The 25,524-nt window shown below is 65.0% G+C and overlaps 1 protein-coding gene and 1 long non-coding RNA gene across 13 annotated transcripts; one reads left to right on the top strand and one right to left on the bottom strand.

Annotated features, from left to right (window-relative positions):
- On the top strand, nt 1-20,675 carry MXRA7 (matrix remodeling associated 7). Of its 11 annotated transcripts, XR_004904966.1 has the most exons (6): nt 220-701; nt 9,928-9,985; nt 13,618-13,714; nt 14,820-14,900; nt 17,688-17,820; nt 17,866-18,133. XR_004904966.1 is itself a non-coding variant. In XM_036034186.1 (5 exons), the coding sequence occupies exons 1-4, from the start codon at nt 261-263 to the stop codon at nt 14,851-14,853; spliced, it is 630 nt and encodes a 209-aa protein (XP_035890079.1). In that variant the 5' UTR covers nt 218-260; the 3' UTR covers nt 14,854-14,900; nt 20,239-20,675. The 11 variants fall into 11 exon arrangements, 10 of the variants coding, with proteins under 10 accessions (XP_035890081.1, XP_035890083.1, XP_035890082.1 ...); XM_036034186.1 differs by lacking the exons at nt 17,688-17,820; nt 17,866-18,133 and adding an exon at nt 20,239-20,675 and having other exon boundaries at nt 218-701; XM_036034185.1 differs by lacking the exon at nt 17,866-18,133 and having other exon boundaries at nt 17,688-17,857.
- Nucleotides 20,676-21,768: 1,093 nt separating this feature from the next.
- Nucleotides 21,769-25,140, bottom strand: LOC118502258. 2 transcript variants are annotated; one of them, XR_004904972.1, is made up of 3 exons: nt 25,025-25,140; nt 23,646-23,899; nt 21,769-22,154 (listed from the first exon to the last, which is right to left on the bottom strand). It is a non-coding gene; the product is annotated as an uncharacterized LOC118502258 (long non-coding RNA). The 2 variants fall into 2 exon arrangements; XR_004904971.1 differs by lacking the exon at nt 21,769-22,154 and adding an exon at nt 22,666-22,676.
- Between the last annotated feature and the right edge of the window lie 384 nt (nt 25,141-25,524).

Genomic DNA, 25,524 nt, shown 5'->3' with positions numbered 1-25,524 from the left:
CGGGGCGGGTGTGTGCCTTTCATTGTTCCGCAGGAAGTCCAGAGCCAGCTTACAGAAGCCTTCCTGGCTGTGCTCGGCCCAGGCTAGCACTTACATTAACAAAATGCTCTAAGATGACCTCCGCAGGGCTCAAGTGACTCCCAAAGATGACAGTAAGGGCATCTGAGGAACGAGTTCTGACGGTTTTCAAAGCGCCAGGCCTGCCCCCACCCTCCCCGCCCCCGCGGGGCAGAGGAGGGTTGGCCCTCGTGTGGCCTCAGATGCGCTTCCCAAAGGGTCTGGGCTCCCGTCCCCAGAGTCGGTCACTCCAGGGGGCGGAGAAATCGGGGGAGGGGCCGGGTAACGTGGGGCTCCGCCCCGGGCGGGGCTGGGCGGGGCCAGGAGGCTCCCTCGGGGTTCCCGTGGGCGCGCACTCCAGCCACCGCGGCGCGATGGAGGCGCCGGCGGAGCTGCTGGCCGCGCTACCTGCGCTGGCCACCGTGCTGGCGCTGCTGCTCGCCTGGCTGCTGGTGCGGCGCGCACAGGCCGCGAGCTCGGACCCCGCCGGCGCGTCCCCGGAGCCTGTGCCCCGGGCCGAGGCCAGCGGGACCTCCGCGCTGCACAGCCCGGGGGCGGCCCCGGAGCCGGCGGCCGCGCCCGAGGAGCCGGGGGAGCCTGCGGGGCCGGCAGAGGCAGAAGAGCAGGCCGCTGAGGCGAAGCAGGTACGAACCTGGCCCGCGAGGAACCCCTCCTCACCCCGGCCCGGTTCCTTCCCTGGTTCCCACCACCTCTGCCGCCCCTCACGGAGCTGGGAACCAGGCCCCCATCCTCGGGCGGGGCACCCCCAGGGAGGCCGGATCCCGTGTTCGGTCGGAAGGGAGGGTCGGCGAGCAAACTCACGGTCCTGCCCCAGAAAAGTGTCGCCCAGAGACGAACGAGCCTGTCGGAGTTGTTTCGTTGTTTTGCTTGCTTTCCTGTCTCTGTGCGGCGTCTCCGAGCCCGGAGCCCGGCTCCCGGCCCCCAGCTCCCCGGCAAGCTCGCTGCTCCGCCGCAGCTTCACTCCCGGACACACGCCCCACCCTCCCGCCCACGGGTTCCCCATCCACGTGCAAGTGGCTTATTTCGAGGCGCGCGTAGAGTTGTCTTGCCTGTGAAATAATACTTAGAAAAGGAAAGGAGAGCTGCCTTTTCTTTGTGGGCCAATGTGAATGCCAGATTCCAGAGTCAGTGATGTCACGGCGCGTGGGGGTGGGACCGAGCGACGAGGCACCGGACAGTCGCAGCCATGCTTATTGTCGTTTTCAAACTGCACCTGCGCCCCGGCCGGTCTCCGCTGGGGAAGCAGATCCATCCGCCCGGCCAGTGCGGAGCGCAGAAGCAGGATGATGCTCCCGCAGCCCAGCTGAGCGCCCTACACCGCCCCCCCCCCCCCCAACCCCAGTCCTGGGGCTGCCCAAGCCCACTCCGGCCACATCCTTCGGCTCTGTCCCTCCGCTAGCTCCGTCCTGCCTGTTTTGCACAGGGCACCCGGAGAGGTGTCTGGTAACTCGCCTGCATTCACCACCCCTCCGGCCCCACACACTTGCCCAGGCCTCTCTCTAGGCTGGAAACCTGCTCGCCAGGCGCCGTCCCAGCATTTCGGCACCGTGGGCCCTCCAGGCCTCCGCTGCAAAAGGTCCCAGGCTTGATCAGAATGCCTGGTCCTCTCTCTCGAGCTCCTGCTCGTGGGAGGATGGCCAGGGCGGTAGAAACCAGGAGCGAGCGGCTTTGGCGCGTTGCCAGCGCTGAGATTTGCTGGACACAATGGCTCCCACTGGAGAGAGCCGGTGGGGGGAGGAGGCGGCGGCCAGGCCGGGCAGAAGCGTCCCTCTTTGCACAGCGAGTGTACCACACGCCCTCAGAGCAGGCGCCCTGCTTGACAAGCCGGTGACTAATTGTGTCAGTGGAGCCGGTTCTAACCAGCCAGAGGGGGGCCGGTTCTAACCAGCCAGAGGGGGCCGCTGTGCTCAGCCCAGGACAGACAGTGGTTCCGGCCTACCAGGGGCTGGCGCTCTCCAGGGGAAACTGAGGCCCCGCTGGTGGCTGGCGGTGGCCGGTGGCGTCTGCTCCCAGGTTCGGGGTCCCTGCCCGAGCTCCCCATCGGCCCGCTCCTACGGTTTACAGAGCGGCCCTTCGTGGCCCAGTGGCGGCTTCCAGAGGGAAGTTTAGAACTGCGGCGGGTTTGCGCTGCTGTGTCGGTGGCTGCCCGACTCAGCGGAGGATGCGAGTCCTGGTCCTGGGGGGACCGGGGGCACCTTACCGAGGGCACCGGCCGTTTCCCCACCCAGAGGGCTTGCCCCTCCCTTCTGGGATCGGGTCCCCGGCCCTTCCCGCGCTGTCCAGCGCCCCGGAACTCTGACTGGCAACCATCAACTGAGCATATGGGCCTGGACTCCGGTGCTGGGGACACAGCCACTGTCTCCCCACTCCCCTGCCCTCCCGTGGTGGGGTTAGCCCTGGAGGCCGCTGCTAAGAAATTGTCTGGAAATGCGCAAGCGCAGGTCCCAGCGCGTCTTCCGATCACCAAACACCCGGGGAAGCACCCCTGGGGGGAATAACTCATAACTCAGGTCAGGGGAAGCAGGGGTGAGGCCAGCAGGGCGGCAGCGGGGAGGAGGGAGCAGGGAGTGAGACGTCCCTGTTCTCTGAGAGCAGCACTTAACTCCAGCACTTAACCCGCCTCTCCCCTCCCCCTGCTTTTCCATCAACTGCATCCCTCCTAATCCCAGCCGGCTCCCTCCCCGCCAGCCTCCCGGAGCCTGGGGCAGCTGCTGCCACAACTCAGCAAAGCTGATTATGGAGAAGGATCTGGAGCCCAGAGCAGCAGCCTTCTGCCACGGCTTTGGGTCGCTGGAAAGTGTGCCCCTGGTGCTGGGGGCCCCCCTGCGGGCTGGGACACAGAGTCCGGCCTGAAGCCACGCTGGCAGGGGGCCAGGCCCGGGCAGGGAGGCCGAGCAAGCGCAAAGCCCGAGTGTTTGAACCCGTTCCTTCCCGTCTCCCCCGGGGCTGGTGTGCGGTGGGCACCCCCCCACCACCACCAAGAACCGCGGCCCCTGCGGAGGCCAGGAGGCAGTAAGTGCTCTTTGTGCCGACGCATCGGCTGGGGTTTTCGGGGTTGCCGGGCTTCTCACCCAGCGGCGGCGTGGGTTCCAGTAGGGCTGTGTCTGAGGGCTCCCGCGCAGCGGCCAAGGGCGGAGGGTCAAGTGGCACTCAAGTAGTGCTGGAGTTGCATCGCTGCGTCTGTGCCAGAGCCCGGACGTCGTGACCCTCGGGTCCCAGCTGCACGCAGACCCTGAGCGGGGACTTCCGACAAAGCAGCCGGCCCGTGTCGCCGGACAAGAGGCAGGAGAATCTTCCAGCTTAAAGGAGACTCCCCAGAGACAGGACGGACGGATGCAGTGCCCGGTCTTTGGTGGGCCTGCGGACTGGGACGGGGGCGGGGCACTCCGAGAGCGTTTGGGAGATGTCGGGGACATTTCTCAAATGAACGGTCCGTGAGATCATGTTATTGTGCCAGTGCCCGGTTTCTGGAGCTGCGGTTACACAGAAGAATGTCCTTGCTCTCGGGAAGAGTCAGGGTGGCAGCCCCCGGTCCACACAGTCGCACACGAGTGTGGGGGGGGTGTGGAGAGAGAGCACGGAGACAGGGACGTGTTCACAACCGGGGATGCTGGGTGGGTGACGGGTGTGAGTGTTCATTGTATCATCCGTGCCTTCCAACGTCCCATGGGCTTGGGGTTTTCACAGCTCCGAGTTGCACGAAAGGAACCCAGTGGGAGTCTCCCGGGGAAGGGCTTGGTGTTTGGACGCCCCACGGCCCTCTGTCCGCCCTGCCGTGCAGCAGGCCCTGGCTGGCCTTTGCCAAGTCATCCTGCAGCCAGGTCCCTCCTGCGCCCCCTACCCTCACCTGCCTTCTTGCCCCAGGTGTGCCGCCCCTCTCGTCCCCCAGGTGCAGAGCCCCTAGCCTTCCCAGAATGAGCAAGGAGCAGGAGCCTCCCTGCCCGCCGTCCGCCCTGACCTTGGTCCCCCAGCACGGCCCCACTCGGTGCGCTCCTGACGGAGCGGAAACCAGGGCGTGGGGGCCCAGTCAGCACCCACCGCCGCTCGCGCCACTGCGGGGTCTTGTCTGAGGCGGCCGGGCTGCCCTGACAACACGCCCCGGGCTGGGTGGCCGAAACCGCAGGCGTGTCTCTCCCAGTTCTGGGCCCCGGGAGCTCGGAGTCAAAGCGCAGGCAGACCCGGCCCCTGGTGGGGGCGCTCTTCCTGGCTCCCGACAGCTGCCTCCCTGCCGTGTCTTCCGGCAGCCCCGCCCCCTTCTCTAAGGGGTCCTCCCGAGGGCCCCCTCTACACACCCACACACCGCCACTTTGGGGTGTACAGGAGCGAACCCTGGGGGACACAGACACTCAGCCTGTAGCAGGCCTTGAGATTCTCCAGGAGGAAAACTGGAGACGGCCCACAGGCCCACTAGTTAGGGCGGCGGGTTCATCAGCAGGCTGGTAGAAATAAGCGAGGGGACGAACAGCATGCGGGACAGTCACCGTGCGGCCCCAGGGCCTCCGACGGTGTGCGTCATGAGCAGAAGGTGCTGCGGGGGCTGTGGACAGAGGTCAGTGCTTGGTAGCATGGGGGGGGGGGGTGTCTTTTGTGAAGTTGTTTGAGCTCAGAATGTAATCCGTTTCCGTGGGGGAGGGAGGCCAGGGGCTTTCCTAGTGGCTGAGCTTTGTTCTCTCTTCCAGAGAGAAAACTTAGCTGTCAGTCGGAATTTTCTCCGTAGAGAGAAGTAATGAGTTTTTAAAGAACATCTCTTGGGGGGGGGGGGGAGCTGCCCAGCTCTGGAGAGTTAGAACTAGAATGTGGCACTCGGCCCCTTTCAGACGGACTCCGTCTCGTACCCCTGCTCTCCCCCACAGCCCTGTGGAGGAGGGGCGAGGCCGGCGCACCCACCCGCGGGCCTCCTTCCAGGGAATGGCCACGGCCCCGGTGTCTGGAGCATTTCTGGAACAGCCCGGGGCTGCCCACACTTGTTTGAGGACAGAGGAATCGGGGCGGGGGGCTCTGATTTGCAGGAGACCCCTCCCCCTCCCCTGAAGGGCACTGTCCCAGACAGAGCGCCTGCTGGCCCCGGGGTGGCCGGGGCTCGGTCCGGGCTGGAGAGGCACTCGGAGATGCAGCCCCGGCTGCCCTCCTGCGGGGGAGGCGGGGGCGAGGACGGATGCCCAGTGGGATGGGACAGCCCAAGGGAAGCCCGGCGCAAGGATCCAGGAACGGGCTTGTCCAACGTTTGGCGCGGAACGTGCACTGATAAGGGTCAGGGGGAGGGCGGACCGCTGCCCCGGGCTGTGCACGAAGCCTCTGATGTTCTCTGACCCTCTTGGTGGGAATGACGTCAAAACCCGTTCGACCCACGGGACTGAAAGACTCTGTGACCTCGGAGGCCCCGCCCAGGTGCGGGCAGTGGGGGCCCAGAGGTAAACGGGAAGGACAGAAGCCGTGTGGAGGGAGGCCATGGTCCCCAGACTGCCCAAGGTGCCGCCTGCCTTCCCACCCCACGCACACCCAGCCATCAGCAGAGACGGACGGACGTCACCGAGTCTGGAAGCGGGGGGGGGGGGGCGCTTGGAAGGCTGGGAGTATGGGCACTGAACGTGGCCGCCGTCATGGGGAGGTTTTGAGCAGGAAAAGCCTTGGAAAGTTGGCACCTTCAGGGGCCCCCTGAGGAGGTGGCCTGGAGGACAGTGGGCGCGGGACCCGGGGCCGTGGGAGGCCCTGAGTGCCGGTGGCCGGTGGCCGGGGTGTGAGTGAGAGGGCGCCTCCCAGGGACCTCCAGAGGGCAGGGGCAGCGGGGCGGCGGGAACGGAGAGGAAACTCCGGGCTTCGGTCCGCCTTCCTGGGCTGCGGCCAAGTGTCCAGGATGCTGTGGCCGCAGAAGAGCCGCCAAGGTGAGGGAGCCAGTCTGGGGCAAGGAGACGTCAGTTCCCTTGTCACCAGGGACATGCTTTCCGGCCGCCAACGTGGGTTCAGGGAGCAGGCCTGGGCGTCCTCAGCCTGGAGCCGCCCTTTGGAGCCTGTGGCGGCTGAGCTGACGTGACAGTCCGTGTGCAGGGGCCTGCCGTGACCTTCGCCGGCACGCTCCCTGCCAGCCCTGCACCCAGCCGACGCTCCCCTCTGAGCGTGTGAGGTGAACACCCCGGTCGCCTGATGGGACCCTTCTGGAAGGAGGGAGCACGGTCAGGCCGGTCGGCCAGCCGGCCGTGGGAGCTGGGACCCCTACCCCTCGCTGGTCTCCGCACCCACCTGGGACCCTCCAGAGACAGGGGGGTCTGTTGGACCCTTCCCGGGCTGCCGGGCAGTGCGGATACTGCGTGCATATCCTCCAAAGCTCCCTGTTATCTGCCCCGGCCTGCGCCAAGGGAGAGGGGGCGGGCATTCCCATGGGAGCTGGTCCGGCCTCCCGCTCCGCCTGCCCAGTGGAGGTGTGCGTCTCTAAAATCACCCCAGATTAACCACGGGCGGGGGTGGGTGGGGGCGCGGTCGCAGAGGCGACAGCTCAGGAGGCTGGTCCCAGGGCCCCTGCAGTCCTGTTTGCAGGGCCCCAGGGCAGAGCCAGCTCCTCAGCGGGCGGGCGGGCGGGCGGGCAGGCCGGCCGGTATCTGCATCTCTGTCCCCCTCCCCCTCCGCCCTCCCCGCTCTCTGCTTCAGTCTGCGGGTCAGCGCTGGGGCAGCCGGGGCGGCCATACACGGCAACGTGCTGCCTGCAGAGCGTGTGCTGGGCTCCCAGTGGCTCCCGAGAGCCTCCCTCTGAGTCCCTCTGTGCCCTGCGGCCACCTGCCCGTCCCCTGCCACCCCTCCCCTCTTGGCCTCCGAGGGACCTACCGGGCACTGGGCCCCGGCACTGCCGAGGTCTCAGACGGCACTTCGTGGTGCTCCCCCGACCCCGCCCTCCACCGGAGGGAAAGCTTTACACGCGGAGCTCAGAGCAGTCGCCATCCCCTAACAGGATGCCGAGACTGCTCGGCGGGGTGGCCGGGGCTGGGTCTCGGTCCAGGCCCCCTTTGGGGACCAGCCAGGATGACGCCAGCTGTCTGTCTCAAGCAGGTGTCGCCAATCCCCAGTTTTCATTATGTTGGCTGACTTCCTCTCCGAGCTGAGGTCAGGGTGCCGGCAGCCGTGGCCCCTCCTGAGGCCTCTCCTGGGCTTGCAGGTGGCCGGCTGCTCCCCGTGTCCTCACACGGTCCTCCCCCTGTGCGGGCACATCCCTGGTGTCTCTCCCTGTGTCCCAGCCTCTTTTTATAAGGGTGCCGGTCGGACTGGGTCCGCGCCCACTCTGACGTCCTCGTTTTAACTTAACAGCTCCTTTCAAGACCCCTCTCCGAATACAGTCCCAGCCTGGGAGTTTCCAGGTCTTGTTTCCGGGCCATTGTCCACCAGTCAGTTTGGGCTCAAATAAACTCATAAAGATGCTCTCGAAAGATACAGGCACAGCGGGAGGCGCTGGGAGTTAGGCCCCTAGCCCATGGATCCGGGGAGGGACACCCTTCACCCGTAAACCATGGGCACCGTGACTCACTCGTGACCAAGGGCACCGACGGCTCATGGGCAGCCACAGCCTTTCCGTGAGGTTTGCAGCCCGCCCTCCCCGCAGGGGCCGGTTCAGGCTGCCTCTGGGCCCGGTCCTGGGCTGGCGCAGCTGCCCCCGGCCCCACCCTCCGAAGCCAGGGGACCGCAAGCCCAAGAGTGGGACTCGGGCTTCACGGCCCCGAGGGGCTTGCCTTTGGGCAGTGGCAGCCAGCCCCCCTCCCGCCCCCAGACTCATCCCACAGACACTGAGGGGGGCGGGCCAGGCTCCTCGGCCTCTCGGCTCAGCCTCGCGTGTCTCTCACCCAAGCTCTGGCCCCCTCAGAGCGCTCCCCGCCCCCACCAGTCCTGCCCTTGGCCGGCGCCTTCTCACGTGCTCCCAACGTGCAGCTCCCCTCCGGCGCCTCCCCGCTGACAAGTTTCCAGTGGCCGCTCGCTGCCGAGTCCCATCGCAGACCGCCCTGCGGTCCCGACCACTCCCACCCTCCCGTCTCTCGCGAGACTCCGAGTCCCCGGAAACACCGTGGTGTCCCGCGCCTGGCAGTCTCGCCCCAGAGCGAGCCCAGAGTCCCCAGCCCGCCGTGTGGAGGCCCTCCCCGTGTCGCCCGGCCCGGCCGAGCTCCCTTCCCGGGACCCCTCCGCACCGCTCACGTGCAGCACGTGTTCCTGAGCACACGCGTGCAGAACCGGGGGCAGCAGCCGCTGCCCTGGCGGAAGCCGTTCCCTCTGCACGGCGAGCACGCGTGTGCGCCCCGCCTCCGCAGCGGCGCCGGAGACTGCCTGCCCCCGCCGGGCTGCTGCTTGCGCCTCCTCCAGGGTCTGCCCCGGGGCTCGCTGCTCCACAGCCGCACGCCCGGCTGCCTCCCTGTGAGAGCTCGGTGCTGCGTGGTCTGCGCACCCAGCAGGACATTTAACCGGCTTGTTAGTGTTCTGGCGAACGTATGGCCCGAACATACTTGACTGTCATACACTTGACCCTCCGGGAAGACGTGGAGCAGTTCCCAGTTCTCTGCCACACGCAGTCAGAGTCCCTGCGTGAAGGCCCGGGGAGGTGGGTCTCCAGTGCAGAGCGTGCCTGGACGTGGGCTTGCTGAGGCAAAGGCGCGTCTCCCCTGTGACACCCCCGGGACGGCGCAAAATCCAAGGGTCCCTGGCACCGAAGCCCCGGTGCTGCGCAGTGAGGGCAGCATCGCCCGCGCTGATACGGCGCCTCGCGTGGGGAGAAGGGCCTGTGCGGTCGGTCTGCTGCCGCCTCCCCCAGCTGCGTTCTGGGTGTCGGCCGGGGGGGCGGGTCCCGAGCTGTCGGGCCTGTGCGGGCGCTGCTGCCTCCCCCAGCCCCACTCACTCGGTCTCGCTGGGCGCCTGCCTGCCGCTCAGGGCCGGACCCCCAGCACCGGAGCCCCGAAAGCCTGGCTCTGGGCCTCTCTGCCGTGCGGCCCTCTCCGCGGAGGGGCAGCCCGTCCGCGCTCATCCCCCACTTAAACCTGCAGGTGTTTCCTTCCCCACTGGGATTCTCGGTCACGGCTCCTCGTGTGGTCGGTCCCCTCGCCGCCACACGCTCCCACCGCTCCCACCGCTCGTAGCTGGAGCAGCTGGCACTGCTCGCCCCCTGACACTCCTGCCGGCTGGAGTCCCTCCTTCCTTCCTTCCCCCAAGGCCGTGCTGGGTGCCCCTTGCAGCCATCTGCTGCGACATGTCACGAGGTGCGTGGGCGAGGACCGGGCGGGGGAGGCAGGGCTGCGGTTCCGGGAGGACGTCGGGGGACAGGAACCAGGAACGGTGCTGCAGGGGGCGGAGGAGGATGGAGCCCGTGACCCCGAGTGCAGCTTCTCCGTGGGGCCGGGCCCGCGATCCCCGCTGTCGTGGGGGCGTGGGAGTCCGCAGCCCACTTATCAGAGTGACGTTCCGATACTCTGACCGGCACCCGGCCGGAGAAAGGCCTGAGGCACAAGGACAAACACACTGTTCCCGGTCCCCGCTCTCCCATCTGGCCAAACGGTGTCTGCGCTGACATCACACAGTTGCCGTGGCTGCTGGCCGCGGCCCCCGTCCGTCCTCCCGGGCCTGCTCACGGTCAAGCTGGCCCTTGGTGGTCCCTCCCTCCCCTCCCGACATTCCGCCCACCACTGACTGGCCCACCTCACTAGGGCGGCCACTCGCTTCTGGTCCCCCTGCTGCTGCAGGACATGCCCCCTGCGAGGGGGCCCAGGGGTCAGGGGTCAGGGAGGAAAGGGCCCGCACCCCGGGCACTGACCCGGGCTCCCTGTCCCGCAGGAGGAGGGGCGGCAGGAGCTGGAGCAGGAGCAAGAGCAGCAGCAGGAGCAAGAGCAGCAGCAGGAGCAGCAGGAGCAGGAGCAGGACCCAGCGGAGCCCGAGGAGGAGGAAGAAGGTGAGTGGGCCCTGCCTTCAGGCCACACCCCTCCGCCCCTGTCTGGCCACAAATGCTGGGCTGCCCTGGGGGCCTTTGGGGCGGGTCCCCTGCTGAGGGTCTGAGTGGCGGTGGGTGGGCGGGTGGGGAGAGAGTAAGGGAGAAGGGCTGAGACGTCGAGCCCGCTCGCCGACCCGCCTTCTGCTCCCACCTCCCCACCCTCCTCCTTGGCTCTCTCAGCCTCCGCCTCTGCACCTGTACAACACGGCCTGGGTCCAAACACGGGTGGCCCATCTGGAGGATGAACCGAGCACCCCGCCCCCCGCCTGCTCCCTGAGCAGCCTCTCAACCCCCTCTCGGCCCAGCCTTGGGCAGTCCCTGTGCCTTTCCCCGCCTCGCCCGTCTCCGCCTCAGGGACCGAAGTCACTCACGGGGCTGCTGCCCCTGCTTTCTGCGGAGGAAAGGCCCCGGGGGAGGGGCCGCCCGACTCCCGAGCAGCCGCACTCACCAGCCAGGCCTCCCTGGCCATCAGAGTCCAGGCGGCCAGGAGATGGGACAGGGAGTGACCAGGAATGGTGCGGAAACTGACCGGCTCAAAAGTGACCGGCTCAACACTGACCAGCTCAACACTGACCGGCTCAAAACTGACCGGCCCAAAACCCCACTGAGTGGACGGCCGTGTTTTCCCTGGGCGCCCACCGCCCAGGGGCCCGTCCCCAGACAGCGAGAGAGCCCAGCAGGGGTGGGCTCCTGCCGCGTCCGTCATGTTTCCGTTCTCTCTTTAAAAAACCTGAGGCAGAAGCAGCAAGATGTCGACATTTGTTACGTGTATACGGCAGTACGTGGAGGACTTACTGCAGTACTCTCGTGTGTGTCTGAAACATTTCATAATTTTCAAAAAGCAAGGCTGTCGCTGTGTCTTTAAGCCGACCGCTGGCAGGAGCCGTGGAAAGAGAGGGTTGCAGGAATGCGGCCGCCAAGGCCAGTGTGGGCGGGGGGTGGGGGCCGAAGCTTCCCCCTGGAGGCCCTGCAGGGCTGGGCCGTCCGCTCTGTCAACACAGCCTCAGAGGCCGCGGCAGGGCAGGCGGCTGCGGGGGGTGCGGGTGAGGTGGACATCGGCCCCTTCTGCCGGCTCTCCCTCCGAGCTGTCGGTCCCCCCGGACTGTCTGCAGAAGCTGTGCCCCCCAGCGCCTGTCTCTGCCACGTCATCTCGCCCTGTTAGTGACTTAGGGACTCGGGCAGCAAAAGCTGAGGCTGCTGCTAGAGGCCCCTGGGCCGGGGGCCTGCAGACCACTCTCCAGAGCTCCAGCCCTGCCTCGGGCCCCATCCCTGGGCCTCCCTGCTTCCCTGACTGCTGCCCTGGAACCCCCCACCCCAGCCACCCCCCGTAGGCCCTGCCTCGGAGAGGGAGGGGAGGCTGGAGGCCCCAGCTGGCGGGAGAAAACATGAGCGGACTGCCAGGCCCTCCGCCGTGAGGGCTCAGCCCCGGGCGAATGGGTCTGTGTGCCCTAAGCACGCAGTGGGCTCACGCAAGAGGCAGGAGGATGCCTGCCCTCCCCGGGGGCTGTATGCAGAGCCCTGCTGGTCTGGCAAAACTGGGAATGTCTGTGTGACACTTGGTACACGCGTGTGATCATGTGAAAGCCTTGTCACATCTCCCTGGCTTGGAAAGTGTAAAACAAATCAGACGTGCCCCATAAATTGAAATCCAGCTGGCAGCATTTGTAATGTTTTATTTCTCCAAAACAGCAACACACTGACCTCGACAGGGAGGTGAACTGGCTTTCTTTGTTGCCTCTCGCTGAGGTCGGGGCCGAGCACTGGCAGCCGGCTCGGTCTGAGTCTGCGGCTCGGTGGGACCGACTCCGAAGGCCCGGGCCCCCGGAGCAGTGGCCCTGCGTCACCCAGCACAGTCCCCAGGCCCCGGACGCCGTCTGTCCGCACCCAGTGCTGCCGGGGGCTCCTGCTTCTGAGGCCCCAGGAGGAACGGTGCTCCCGGGCCCCCCCACCCCCCAGAGCTCAGCCTGGAGGGGAGAGCTGGCCAGTGGGAGCAGGGGTCTCCGGTGAGCAGGGAGGGAGCCCCGTCTCACCGGGAGGGAGGCCATGTCCTCCTGTCCCTGGCTCCGCGCCACCCAGGCTTCCTCGCTGTGCCGGCTCCATAAAGCCCTCCCTAGCCCCCCCGCCCCTCCCCCCGTGCCGTGAACTCAGTGTTTCCGCCCCTCCCCTCGCTGTGCCGCGCACTGCCGCAGCCCCAGCACCTTGAACAGTGCGCACGAAACACCCGTGGGGGGACGCAGGCCAGTTAGCCCTCGTGCAGAAAGTCACTGCTCCGAAACAAGAGGTTCCCCCCTGGGTGGTGGGGGTGCAGGGTGAAGGGCCACTGGGCCGCATGTGGGCCAGGGCCAGCCTTCCCCCAGGCAAGGCGTCGGCAGAGGAAGCCAGCCCCACGGCACCAGGACTGGGCTCTCCGTCTGGGTCCAGAACCTCCTGGGTGTGGCCGAGGGAAAGCCAGGGTCTGAGAGGCCGAGGCCTCTCCCCGCCCCGCCCCCCCGGGGCCCCCTCGGCCTCTCTGGTCACGTGGGACGGGCGGCAGCCGAAGGTCGGGGGGCCCGGTGGGCGGGCAGGACGCGGAGGTGTCCGAGACCCCCGACACGGGAGCGGGAGCGGGCGGGCCCTCTAGACGGGACTGAGAAAGAACGCGCCGTGTGGGAGGGTGGCTGGCTGGTCCCTGTGTCCCCTCACTCAGTTCTTTCTGCCTTAATGGAGATGAGGAAAAATGAGCCATTCAGTGTCTGTCCCGGGGCTGGCCAGAGGCCAGGCACCCTGCACCCGCCGGGCTGAAGGACCCCTCAAGGCCACTGCTCCCCAAACGGCTTCTCTCCACGTGGAAGCTCGGTCTCTTCTCTGCCGCCCTCGCCGCCCTCGGCTGCGGGTGCCGCCTGCATCCGGCCCGTGTGCCCAGCGCCGGCCTTCGCTCCACATCCCGTTTCCCTGCTTCCCCCGTCTGAACCCCCCGCCGCCCCTCCTCAGGCCTCCAGGGCTGCCCTGCTGAGCTCTCCAAGGCAGCTGTGGCGTGGAGAGAGTGCGCCTGGCCGGCAGGACACCGCTGGACCGCTGGGCACGGCCCCACGTCCGTGAGACCGGAGGAGCTCAGCGGGAGAGGCGGGGATCCAGCGCCTCAGCACGGCCTGCTTCCCCGAGATAAGCTCCCTCCGTCCGCCTGTGATGAGCACAGCAGTGAGGGGGCTCCTGATGAGGCGAGACAGGCCGTGCAGACAGCGGCCTGGTGAGGAGGGGCGGCCAGCCAGCTCTCCGGCGGCTCAGCCGGCCCCGGGAGGGAAGCGTGTGGGGGCGTGAGGAGCCGCATTATTCTAGGTGTGGGCGCTGGGTTCTCTCTGGCTGTCTGAGCAGGACGTCACGGGGAGGGCTGGGGGGCGGGCCCACGAGGTGCAGGTGAGGGCGAGAGCCCTGTCCTGGGCCGAGGCTGCCCCCGGGCTGGCGCTGGCTGATGGCGCCCTCTGCCTCTCTTCGAAGGGGGGGCTCTGTGGCCAAGATGGTCCTTCAAAACTAACAAAGCGGGGAATGGGACTCAACCTGTGGGAGGGGCCTGGCACCCGACACTCTGCCCGCTCTCACTGGCCCCCTCCCCACAGGAGGAGAGGCCTTCTCCTTCAAGTACAGCCCCGGGAAGCTGCGGGGGAACCAGTACAAGAGGATGATGACCAAAGAGGAGCTGGAGGAGGAACAGAGGTAGGCGCCCGCCCTCGGTCGGTTCCCCAGGGCCGCTCGGCTCTCTGCAGGGAGCCCCGCTGCCTCCCCTGCGCCCGCGGTTCGGGAGCGGGGAGAGCCCTGCCCCTGCAAGCTACACGGCCCCGACCGTTTCCACGTTCACCCCAGGGCGTCGTTCCCGCCCAGCACTATTCACCCGGGCTCCATTTCCCCCGGGGACAGTCCCCTTGGGGCACTTGGGGAGACGGTGCCAAGCCCGTGACTTGCACTCTCACCGTGCCCCCCCCCCCCCGAAAGAGAAAAGAGGCAAGACTCCGGGGAAGGGCCTGGAGCAGACCCGGCTGCTCGCTTGCACGCTGAGGGCATGACAAAACCAGTATATCACTTGGGGCAGAACATGCTTCTCCGTGCTCATCCGTGGGGCGGCCGCCCCTGCCCCTCCCGCCCCGGAGCCCGCGGTCACGTCCCATCCGTCCCGCTTGGCGCAGCTCGGAGGCGGCTGCGGCTGCACAGCTTCTCGTTTTAGAGTCAGGCCGTCCCCCCCGCCCCCCGCAGCCAGCACCCGCTGCACACCACGGGCACCCTCCGCACTCCCACCCATGGCATCCCGCCAGAGGCTAAGCAGCCCTGGAAGCAGCCGGACAGCTCAGGCAGGCCACGGGAGAGACTGGGTCGACTCTGAGCCCAGCTGTCCCCACTCGGGGGGTGGCCTAGGGCCCAGAGCCCTTTGGTTCCATCGGGGGTCTAATTGGCTGCTGTGCGGCTTCTATCTGGCCACCCGCAGGGGCTCGGGTGACTGCCCCCCCACGGCCCCCACTCCTTGGCACCCGGAGAGGGACGTGGAGAGTGCTATTCGGGCCCAGCCACCTCCCACTGCCCTCCCCAGCCCCCAGTACCCGCCAGCGGTCAGAGGCCGCTCTGCCTGCGAGAACCCCTATGTCCCCACCGGGAGTGGCCCCCCGCTCTTCCAGACCTGGCCTGGAGGCTGTCTGCCCCGGGGGGAGGGGCGGCAGTGCCACCCAGTGGTGGACGGCCCTGCGCGGGGGAAGGTGGCCCGGGGAGCGCCCACTCCTCCCTGCAACGCCGCCGCCTCGGTGTGACCTGGTGTGCTGCCTTTGTATTTCAGGATTGAGCTGACCTCTGACCTCACTTCCCTGTAGCAAGGTCCTTAGGTCCTGAGCCACAAACACTCTCGCAAACCCTTTTGGTAAGGAGACTGACTTCCTAGACTAGTGGTGCTTCCCTCGTCCTGTCTGTGAGCCTGTCCCCAACACGACTGCCGTGGGCAGACCTCCCCTCCTCCGTGTCCTTCACAACCAGGGAACGCGCACATTGCTGTGCTCCCAGAGCCACATTCTCCTTGGGTGCAGGGATCACCTGGTGAACAGGCCCCCCCCTTCCTGATGCCACCAGGTTCCCAGAGGCAAATGAACCTAATGGACCAGCTGGTGGTGGCTAGCGCCCTCTTGTGGGGACCTCAGGGGACTGCAGGTCGTGCAGGGTGTCACGCCACAGCTTCAGTTCTACCCTAAGGAGGTGACACAGCTTGTGGAACAGTGCAAGGCAGAAGGAACCCTGTGCCCCAGGGTGCCGGACAGGCAGGTCCTCACGACCAGAGCGAGGGCAGGCTGACCTCAGCCCTGCTCTTGTGCGCCGGGACAGGGGACCACGGCCGGGCCCCCCTTCCTGCGGCCTGCGGCGGCTCCCGCACTGCGGCGGCCCGAGCCCATGAGCTGCAGCAGAGACCCCGAGGCCCACGAAGCCTCGGAGAGCCAGCTCCTTCCAGGGAGGGCGTGCAGCCCCAGGTGGAGGATCCTGAGGGGACGGCACACCCGTGGGCCCTCGAAGGCCCCGGGGACACAGGCTGCGGCCCTTGGTCTGTGTGCACCGCGTACACTGGAGGGACCGTCAGAACAGAAGGGACCAGGCCGGGGACCGGACGCCAGGCCTCAGCAGGGGTGGGGGCCAGGCTGTCAGGCTACGTTGTCACTGGGTTCAGAGCCGGGGCCTCGGGCACGCGGAGGGCAAGTCCCTTCTCTGTAACGTCCAGACTCGGTGCTCGCCCCGCCCCCACACACACAGGCTGCGGGGTCGCTGGTGCACCCTGAGCTGAGGAGGAGGGACAGGCAGACCCCACGGCCCTTGAACCCAGTTCCTCACAGGCGGGGGCTGGAGTCCACATTCATTCTCACCACCGCCCCGCCAAGCATGCTCCCTGCGGCTGTCCGTCATGCCTGCCTGTGACGTCTGCTCGCTCCCCCTGCCCCTGCATGTGGTCAGCTCGCGCGGCCTCCAGGGGCCCCCCTGCTCCCTGCACCCCCCCCAACCGCTCCCGTTCCTGGCATGGCGACGCTTGGATTGCAGAGGCCGGCGAGTCTGGCTCTGACTTCCCACCGACAGCACGGCAGCTCTGGCGGGGCCTGGGGCTGCTCGCGGGTGCGAGACAGCGCACCCGGCTGGCCCAGAAACCACCCTGGAAACACCAGTGCGGAACACTGCGTGCGCACCACTGTCAGGCCGCTGACACCCCGAGCCGGTGAGGCGTGTGCGCTCCTCTTCCCTAGACGGATTCTCACGGCCGGGCTCTGCCTGTTCCCGATCCCTTTCCCGGCCTTCAGGGCCCCAGCCAAGTGGCGAGCCGGTGACCAAGTAAACACGGGAAGTGCCCAGCTGTAACGCACCAGCTCCGCCAACAGTGTCCAGAGCCTAACGTGTTCGTGGTCACACGGCCAGCACTCCCCAGAGGCCCCCGTGGACAAGTTCTCAGGGGACGGGCCTAAGACGCGGGACTGAAAGCGGGAGACCCCTCATCTGTGCCTCTGCGTGTCTAACTCAGCACCCCCACCCTCGGGACCGCTCACAGCGCCGACTCCTCCGCCCGAGGCGCAGAGTGGGGAGGCCTATAAGTCCAGAGGCCACTGCCGCGTAAGAAAGACCTGCTTTGTCACCGTCCGCACCCCCCCCCACTCTCTGGGGCTCGGGGCCCACAGGCCACCTCGGCATTGCCCCGCCCAGCCTGAGGACGGCTAGGACAGTGGGCTTGCAGGCTGGTGGCTGTGCCCCGGCCCCTGCAAGACGTCCCCGCACCCCAGAGCTAGCGACGCTGGTAGGCCTGGCGGCTCCCAGGCCGGCAGGAGAGGGGTGCAGCACCACCCCCCAGTCCGCTCACTGCACGCCGCCCGCTCCCCCCGCTCTGGTTCAGGGGAAAGACGCAACGCTGGCCGTACCCCAGGCGGGCTCTGAGAAATGAGGACCCGGGACCCCAGCACCCGCTCCATTCTGAAGGCCCGCGGGACTGACGGACACGCTTCCAGTGGACGGGGTTTGTAGGGCACAGTGGGCAAGGGTGAGAAGAGGCAGAGAGACCCTGGCCATGGGATAGTCCCCTAACATCTACTGCCTGACCTGGCCCCCGAAGGATCCGCCAGTGTCCGTTTCTAAAAACACGTGCTGACTCTGATCTCCAGAAGAGGGCGCCAGAGGGACAAAATTGAATCCCTGCGTTCTCTCTGGGTTTCTGGGGGCGGGGGTTTAAGAAAAAGCGGGGTCATTGTCGCCCTCGACTGGAGGGGCATGAGTCCTAAGCTGCCAGTGTCCCCAAAGGGGGCAAAACCCAGGCAGCAGGATAGGAAATAACCTGGAGTGGAAAGCCCGTCCCGGCACAGTCACAAGGCCGAAGTGCCTGGTGCGTGACCTGCCTACCTCCGTGTAGGCCCTGCCCCAGCTCCCCACATGCCACGCAGACTTGGGATGGGGTCGCAGGCTGCTGAGCTCCCGTGCAGGGTCCCCTGGGGGGGCCGCTGCCGCTTAGTGGAACAGACTGTCCTGCTGAAGGTGACGAGGGGTGAAGCAACCCTCGAGCGTTGGGAAGCCAGCGTCCAGCCGGCTTCTGCAACTCCAACCTCTCCCCTTCCTCACCCACTGCCCCCTCCACGGCTCTCACAAGGCGCGGCGAGTCGGATCAATGACCTTTTCTCCCTGTTTCTCTCTGCAGAACTGAAGAGTAACGAAGTTGCCCCTAGCGCCCTCCTACAGGCTTTTCCACTTGGCATCCTAAAGGCTTGAGAGATAAAACGAACCCCCCAGAGAGCAGCCTTGCAAGCTCCCAGGCGCCCCGTGCCCGCACAGTGCCGGGACTCGGACCCTTGGACAGGACGCCCCCTCGGCCGAAGGCCCCGGGGGGACGCCTCTGCTCTCCCGCTGTCGGGGTGTTCCTCCTTGTCGTGTGGCTGGCTTCCTTACGCCGAAGGGTTTTAAGAGTTTGTTCTCACTCCCTGCCCCCACACTCCCCGCACACCTGGGAACTCCACAGGGGTGCTAACTTCGTCATTTTTAAATCGGGAGAGTTTTATCCCGGCCCTTCCGCTCTTTCCTTCCCTGAAGCCCCACCCGGGAAGGCTCTGAGATGCGGGGGACAGAGGGGACCGAGCAGGGCCACCGCCCTCCCCTGCCTGGCTCGGCCGTAGCCGGCGCAGCCGTTGCTGACCGAGCAGCTAAGAAGCAAGGCCAGCCCCCGAGGCACGGCTGCCCTTCTCTTCCCTCCCGGGGCGGCGCGAAGCAGCCCTCCGGGCGCTCACAGGCCTTCTCACCAACCCGTGTCCCGCCAGTTGGGCCAGACCGCCCGAGGCGGCAGTAACGCTGTTCGCTTGCACCAGATGGCGCAGTGACGTGTCTCCCTGGAGACTTTCCCAGATGAGTGAGAACCCAACCAGACCCTTAGATCGGCCCCAGGCTCCTCTCCTGGGATTTTATATTTGACAACATTTATACTATGCCAAACTGGTCCGCAGCTTTTAGATATGTTGGTTAAAACATTTTTTAAAGCAATAAGTTTATAGAAAAAAAAGTTTCCATTTAATGGAAGGCTGGGAGATGTCCAGTGCCAACCCTCAGGGCGTGCGGCCTCCTCCTCCGGGCCCGACAGCTCCGGTTCAGGGGCCGTGGGCAGAACGGGCGACGAGCCGCCGCCACGCAGCGCCACGTGAGGAGGTGCGTGGGGAGCACACACGTCCCACACAGCAAGGGCAGTGCCCTTGTCCAGGCTGGGCTCTTACTGACGCAGTCAGCAGGTGGCTCCCTCCCGTCTGACTTGTCTGGGAACTTCTGGAACGCAGGCGCCAAGGCTCACCCACGCCGATGGCGTGGATCTGCGTTTTCAGCCTTTGTTCGGTCCAATAAACTCTGAGTAGACGGTCCTGATTATTGTGTGCTTTTTTAGTTTTGCTTTGTTTTTTCAAAAACCTGTGAACCCCTTAAAATTTGAGCTTCCTTTCATGTTGATGCCTGGCGCTCTCCAGCAGAGCCGGAAGTCCCGTGTCCACCCTGCTGAGAACACGCAAGTGTCCCAGCCACCAGAGACACAGGGGAAGATCTGCACTCACGGGGCGTGGGGGGTGCCCACACGTACCCCTGGACTGTGTGAGTCCACCCGAGGGGCTGGGCAACACCCTCTCAGCTCCCAGCATTGTCCCTTGTTCAGACAGCGGAGCGCTTATCACAGGCTCTCTCTCCCCCAGAGAGAAAGGACGTTCCCAGGGCGACGAGAGAGGCCGGCGTTTGGGACTTCAGTACTTCGGCTTGCAGATGCCACTCTAGTCGGAAAACCAACGGCCGGGTGGGGGCACTGGGGTTCTCGCAGCAGGAGTGTGTTGGGACAGTGCCAAAACCTGCTCTGCGGGACGCGCCGTGACCGCAGCTGGCCTGGCTGCAGGGAGGGGTGTAGGGGTCCCACCCTGCCGTTGGGCTGACATCCGAACGGTGGCCGGCGCAGAAGCCCGAAGCCAGAACAGTGAGCCGGGGCCAGCACACAGTGCCCGGCCACGTGGCAGCCTGGCAAACCATCCCCTGGCTTCTGCTGCAGCCTCGCCCCGCCCCTTTGTGTTTGCACGGGGGGGCGTGGCCCCGCGCTGGCCAGGTGGCACGGCCGAGCCTCAGAAACATAAAGCTCACCTCCGGCCATGCCCGGCCCCCAGAAGGGCAGCAGGGGCCCCGTCGGCCACATGGCATCTTTGTGCCAGTTAGGAAAAGGTGCCCCTTCCTCAGGCAGCGGGACCCCACACCCAGCCCTCGCCCCTTGGCCAAACACACCTGTGAGCGCCCCTACTTCCCAACCCATGATGTTCTTTCTTCCTCTACTTTGGGCTCATTTCTCTAAACTAAGACTGTGTCTAACACATTTCCGCACAGAATCCCCGGCCACTCGGTGGGGCCCACCCTCTCCCCCCGCCCCTCTGTGACACGTGCAATCAACAGTAAAGGGGGTCACAGGGAACTGAACATGGAGAGCCTGAGCAGTAACCGGGGGTCCCCAAGTCTCCAGGGTAAACCCAGCACCGAGGACCCCAGTGTTCAGAACCAGCTCCCGTGTCCCGAGCGGGTTTTGTCTGACTTTGGTTCTCTTCCTGTTCTGGAGGACGGATGCAGCAACACAGCAGAGGGGCGCCCCGAGGCCCTGGGGGTGCGCTGCGTCTCCCCCCCCCCCACCCCCCACCCCCCCGCCTTGGGTCAGGGGCAGCTTCTTCCTCTGTTTCCTTTCTCCCCGACAGAGTGCAGAAAGAGCAGCTGGCGGCCATCTTCAAGCTCATGGAGGACAACAAGGAGACATTCGGCGAGATGTCGGCCGGCGACGTGCAGGAGCAGCTCAGGCTCTACGACATGTAGGCCGCCGCCCGGCGGGATGCCCGTGACCGCTGCACCGTGACCCCGCCCTGACCCATGACCCCAGCCCGTTACTTTCGGACTTCCGTAGGCTTCCTGCGTCTTACGCCCACAGATGCGGAGGTGCATGGCAGACAGGTTTGCCACACGACACTCTCATTCTGCCTTAGAAGGACTTCCGGAAGGTTCTGCGACTGCATGGAAGCAAGCAGCAGGGGAGCACTCTGAGCAGAAAGGCTGACTCAGTCTCCCCCTCCATCCCGGAGCAAAACAGCCGAACCCGAGTTAAGGCCTCCAGGAGTTTCCCCCCCGTAGGCGCGAGACTTCCCCGCATGCATGTAATCGGGCTCCTCCGAGCGCTCACGGCGCACGGGGAACCGTGCCCGTCACCGCAGACGGGAGAACGAGGCGATGGGGTGCGGCGCCCGCCTTCCCGGAGACTGAGCCCTCCAGCGAAGGCGGGCACGCGTGCGGGGCGGGGCACCGCACGGGGCAGCAGCCCAGAGAACGCCGACCCGGCCTCACGGGACAGGGCGCGAGCGCGGCGCGTTCCTGCGAGTCGCTGAGCGCGTGCGCGGGGCGACGGCAACGTCAGGGGCTACCGGGTGCCGCTCGAGCCTGGTCTCCGTCACCCCGCTGTGGGAAGTTCATAGCCAACTGAGTGAGGGAGGGCCCACAAAGTTCTTATAAATATTTTTTATTTGCTGGAATAAAACTAAAACAGCCCTGACTGGTGTGGCTCGGTGGGCTGGGCGTCATCCTGCAAAGCAAAAGGCCGCCGGTTCAATCCCCGGTCAGGGCACGTGCCCGGGCTGCGGGCCGGGGCCCCAGAGGGGGGCGCGCGAGAGGCAGCCCGTCGGCGTTTCTCTCCCCGCTTTCTCCCTCCCTTTCCCTCTCTATAAAAATAAGTAAATAAAATCTTTAAAAAAAACACAAAGGACCTAAATCAACACATAGAATTAAGTGAAGCCACGGCATCTGACGCACCTCAGGTGACAGCGGAGGGAACGGTCGCCCTCCTTCCGCGCCCCCCCCAGGGCCGGCTACAGTTTTCCCCGGGCCCCTCCCCCGGCGCTGTGATCCCCCCCTGCCGCTTTGCTGACCATCTGCGCGGCAGGAGGGGCTGCTGTGTCTGTTGTCGTAGCCGAATGTCAGTGCTTTCTACTTTTTTCAAATTTTATTTGTATCTTTCTCGGCATGCTTTTTAAAACTTGTATGATTAGAGAAATGTCTGCTCCCTTTCTGGGGTCTCGGGGACCCCCGCATGGTTTTACCTCCCTGTCCCCTGGAGGCACGCAGTGGCCGGGCCCCCAGGCTGCGCACAGCAGCGCTGGCACCATGCTCCCCTCTCTGCCTGCCCCAGCCCTTTTCTGTCTACCAGACTCTCCATGCTGGAGACTGTCCAGAACACCGCACACACACACACTAGGTCCCTGAGGGGCCCATGGTGGAGAGGCCGCAGGCCCGGGAGGGCCAGGCTCGGGCTGCGATGCTCCCAGTGCCGCCTTCCTCACCATGTGGGGTTCTGTCACGGACCACCTCTCCTCGAGGTTGCAAGGTGGCCGTAGGAGTCCGGGTGTCACGTCCAGAGGCAGCCAAAGGGTCGCCACCCCTTGCTTGTGTCTCCAGGACTGTGGGAACTGGCCCTCCCCTCAGGTGCCAGTTGGCCAGAAGACATCACGTGTCCGCGCTTCAGCAGGGGACCGGCACAGACCGCCGGGGCTGGCTGAGATGCCGGGGGAAGCGGCCAGGTCCCCTGAACACGTGGCCACTCAGAGGAGGGGCAACTGGACCCCACTGGGCCCTGTGAGGGAGGGACAGCGGGTGGAACTGGGCAGACACCAGGATCGCTGTCACCTGCCAGGGACTTGGAAGCAAGTGTCTGGAGTACCTGGGACACGCGACACTCCCCCGGGGTCACTGGAGCTTCTAGGAAGCCCCGCTGGCCCCCAAGACTGCTGGGGGCCCTGACGCCATCTCAGATAAGCACCCTCTCCTGTTTACACCGTTCCCGTCACCTCATCGGCCTCACTGGGACACCCTCGAGTCCACCTGCAGCCAGAGAGTCCCCCTACAACCCATCTCAAACGGACACCCGTACGCCGCCCCCGGTACCAGTGTTGCCACTGGTGGGGGAAATCAAAGTACCTTCGAAAACAATGCACCTGCTGATTCAGACCCGTTCTTACGAGTTTCCTGGAGTTTATAGCAAGAACGTTAACCCACAACCTGAGACAACACCCCACCCTGCAATCCAAAACCGGGGCGAAACACCCTGTTTGTTCACAGGTGCCGAGAGGAAGACAATTCGATGGCATTAGGGCCTCTGAATCCAAACGGTCCCGGAGAAAGAGCGAGCAGGCGGGAGGGGGAGAGGAAGGAGAGGTCAGACTTCCACAAGGCGGGCCACGGCAGGCCACGGCCACTGTGGCCCTACCACTCGCAGGGCCAGGGCCAGGGCCACAGGGGCCGACAGGCCAATCAGGATGAACTCGCCAGGTTTGCAGGTTCAGAGACTTCAGGGCGCAGTCTCCACCAGCACTGAGCACCACGTGAGAGCCTTGGAGTTCCCGCCCACCCCTCGCCCCGTCCAATCACTGCCCTTCCCGGGAGCCCTACTCTGGAGGTGCCCACACAAATGGCAGCGACTTGTCACCCATCACACACCTGCAGTGGGTTACAAGCCACGGCCACAGACAGTCCATTTCTGTTTACCAAACTCTCCTTGCCAGAGATCTTTCAGGGCCGCCTCCTTCCCTGCAGGTGTCTGTAACTGCATCACCCGGACAAAATTAGTGTCTCCTCGCTTCCCGCCCTCCGAGTGGCTGCCGTCTCCGGGGGCCGTACCGAAGATAACACGGAACCCAAGCAGCTTTAGGAGCAGGCTACAGCTAAGGGCAAGCCTGCCGTGAGCTCCGTGCACCCAGCCTTCCGCCCCACTCTGTGGCTGATTTTTACTTGTTTTCCATTTTTTAAAAAAATCTGAGCCCTGGCTGGTGTAGCTCAGTGGATTGAGTGCGGGCTGCAAACCAAAGTGTTGCAGGTTCGATTCCTAGTCAGGGCACATGCCTGGGTTGCAGGCCACGGCCCCCAGCAACCTCACATTGATGTTTCTCTCTTTCTCCTTCCCTTCCCTCTCTAAAAATAAATAAATAAAATCTTTTAAAAAATCTGAAAATGTCAAGTTTTCCTAAGAACAGATCACTTTGAGGTTGTTTTGTTCTTCCCAATTTGATCAGAAGCACATCCACTTGTCCAAAGGACCCCCCCCCCCCCCCCCCCCCCCGGTACTCACAGTGTGACAAAGTGTATCTTCCGGGCGGCTGTCTGGGCCTGGAAAACGTCAGGTGTAAGACGGGGCCTCGTGTTCTGAAGGCACAACGTGGCGTCTGTGTTACCGGGCACTGACGAACAGCAGCGAGAGGCTCTGCCTCCACCCGAGCCGCAACCGCAGGGCTGCCGGCGTGGCTGGTGTGGCCGAGACCCACAGTCACCCATGGGCCTCACCAACCTCGCTGTCTGGGATCCCCGGCCAGGCCCCGCTCTGCACTGTGGGAGGAGAGTTGAGCGTACCCTGAAGCAGGTGAAAGTCATTTCCCTTCTGCCCTCTTCTCCTCCAGATACCCTGGGCCCCAGGGACAGCAAGGTCCCATCCATCGTAAGTACCCTGAGGCCCACCCGGCCAAGCACGCCTGCCCTGCCAGGGACTAGTACTGGGTCCCAGGAGAGCAGTGGCCAAGCTGAGCAAATGCACATCGCCACGGATTTTTGTGGTCTTTGGTTTTCTCTTACAATGACCGTTACTATCACTTCCTTCTAATGCCCCCTCCCCTCAAAGGCTTCCCCCAGGTTCTCCGCCACCACCGCCTCTACTCCTTCCGAGTAAACCATTTTTATTTGTTTGGTCGGGGCCCTGTTGCCCTGCTTTTTGCTCAAGGTAGCAGTGCGCATTTCACAATGCCTCTGGAAATCACTCTGCAGAGACCACCACCGGCCCCCGCACCTCTCCCCACGCTGCAAAGGCTGCTGTGCAGCAACAACCGTGCACGGGGCCGAGCCCCGCGGTTCGTCCAGCCATTTCCCTACTAAGGGACGCGCGTGTCGTGTCCGATCTTGTGCTACTTCAAACACCACTATGAACAGGACTTTGGGCGACCACCCGTGGAAGCGTGTTCTCAGGGTCCATTCCTTTAACGGACCGCTGATTCAAACCTACATTCACGTTATTTCGTGATACTGCGCACCCATCCCCCACCCCATGCCAACGTGCACGCCACCAGCCAACACGTGACAGAGCCAGTTTCTACGCTGATTTTTAACGCAGTGCCTTGTTCAATTTTGGATGTTTACCAACCGGATAGGTCAGAAATGTTAGCTCAGTGGTTTTAATTCGCATTTTTCTTACTATGAAAAAGGCTGAGCATCCATCCAAACGTTTTAAGTGCTCCTTACATTTTTTCCCCCCTGTAAACTGCTTCTGTCTCTGCCTCTTTTCTACTGACAACCATCCATTCGATCCTGGCTTGAATTCACCGAACAGCACTCGCCGCCTTTTAATTAGGCCGCCGTTTCCGGCGCGCCGCGGCGCGGGTGACTCCGGCTCCGATCCTGCGCGGGACAGGGGGCGCCTCACTAAGGGGTCCTGAGGACTAGGTAATTCCTGGAAAAGTCTACCAAAGTCAGGAGCCTTCGCTGAAAACCAAAATACAGGTTGAAAGAACCACCTGGCCTGCAGCGCAGCTTCATTCACGAGTCAATTAATTTCCCACTTTATATACCAAGAGAAAAAACGCGCACCGAGACAAACCGCTGACCGCAGAGTGGACGCATCATTTTCCACGAACGAGATCCCTCCGCGGAGCCTCAGTGGTTGGAGCGTCTGCCAATCTTCTGCGGAAGCGAAGATCTTGATTGCCATTGGGTACTGCATCTTCGCCCCCTCCCCACTTAGCACCGAGATGCGTCGTCCCGGATGTCCGCCCTCGACCAGTAGTGGTCCCTCAGTGATGGACAAGGGCCTTTGTCCAATGAGGAGCGAGGGATGGCTTAAACGGTCCACGCGAGGCTGGCGCCTCGGGCTTCCACCGCAGCACCTGCGGGATGCTGGGGTGTTGGGGTGTTGGGGTGACCGTGCGCAGAGGCGGCCGGTATCGTGCTGCCGGGTTTGCCTCGGA

Source organism: Phyllostomus discolor, chromosome 8 (genome assembly GCF_004126475.2).
Source record: "Phyllostomus discolor isolate MPI-MPIP mPhyDis1 chromosome 8, mPhyDis1.pri.v3, whole genome shotgun sequence".
NCBI lineage: Eukaryota > Metazoa > Chordata > Mammalia > Chiroptera > Phyllostomidae > Phyllostomus > Phyllostomus discolor.
Note: the sequence above shows the minus strand (reverse complement) of the source record. Positions and strands in the feature narration are given on the sequence as shown.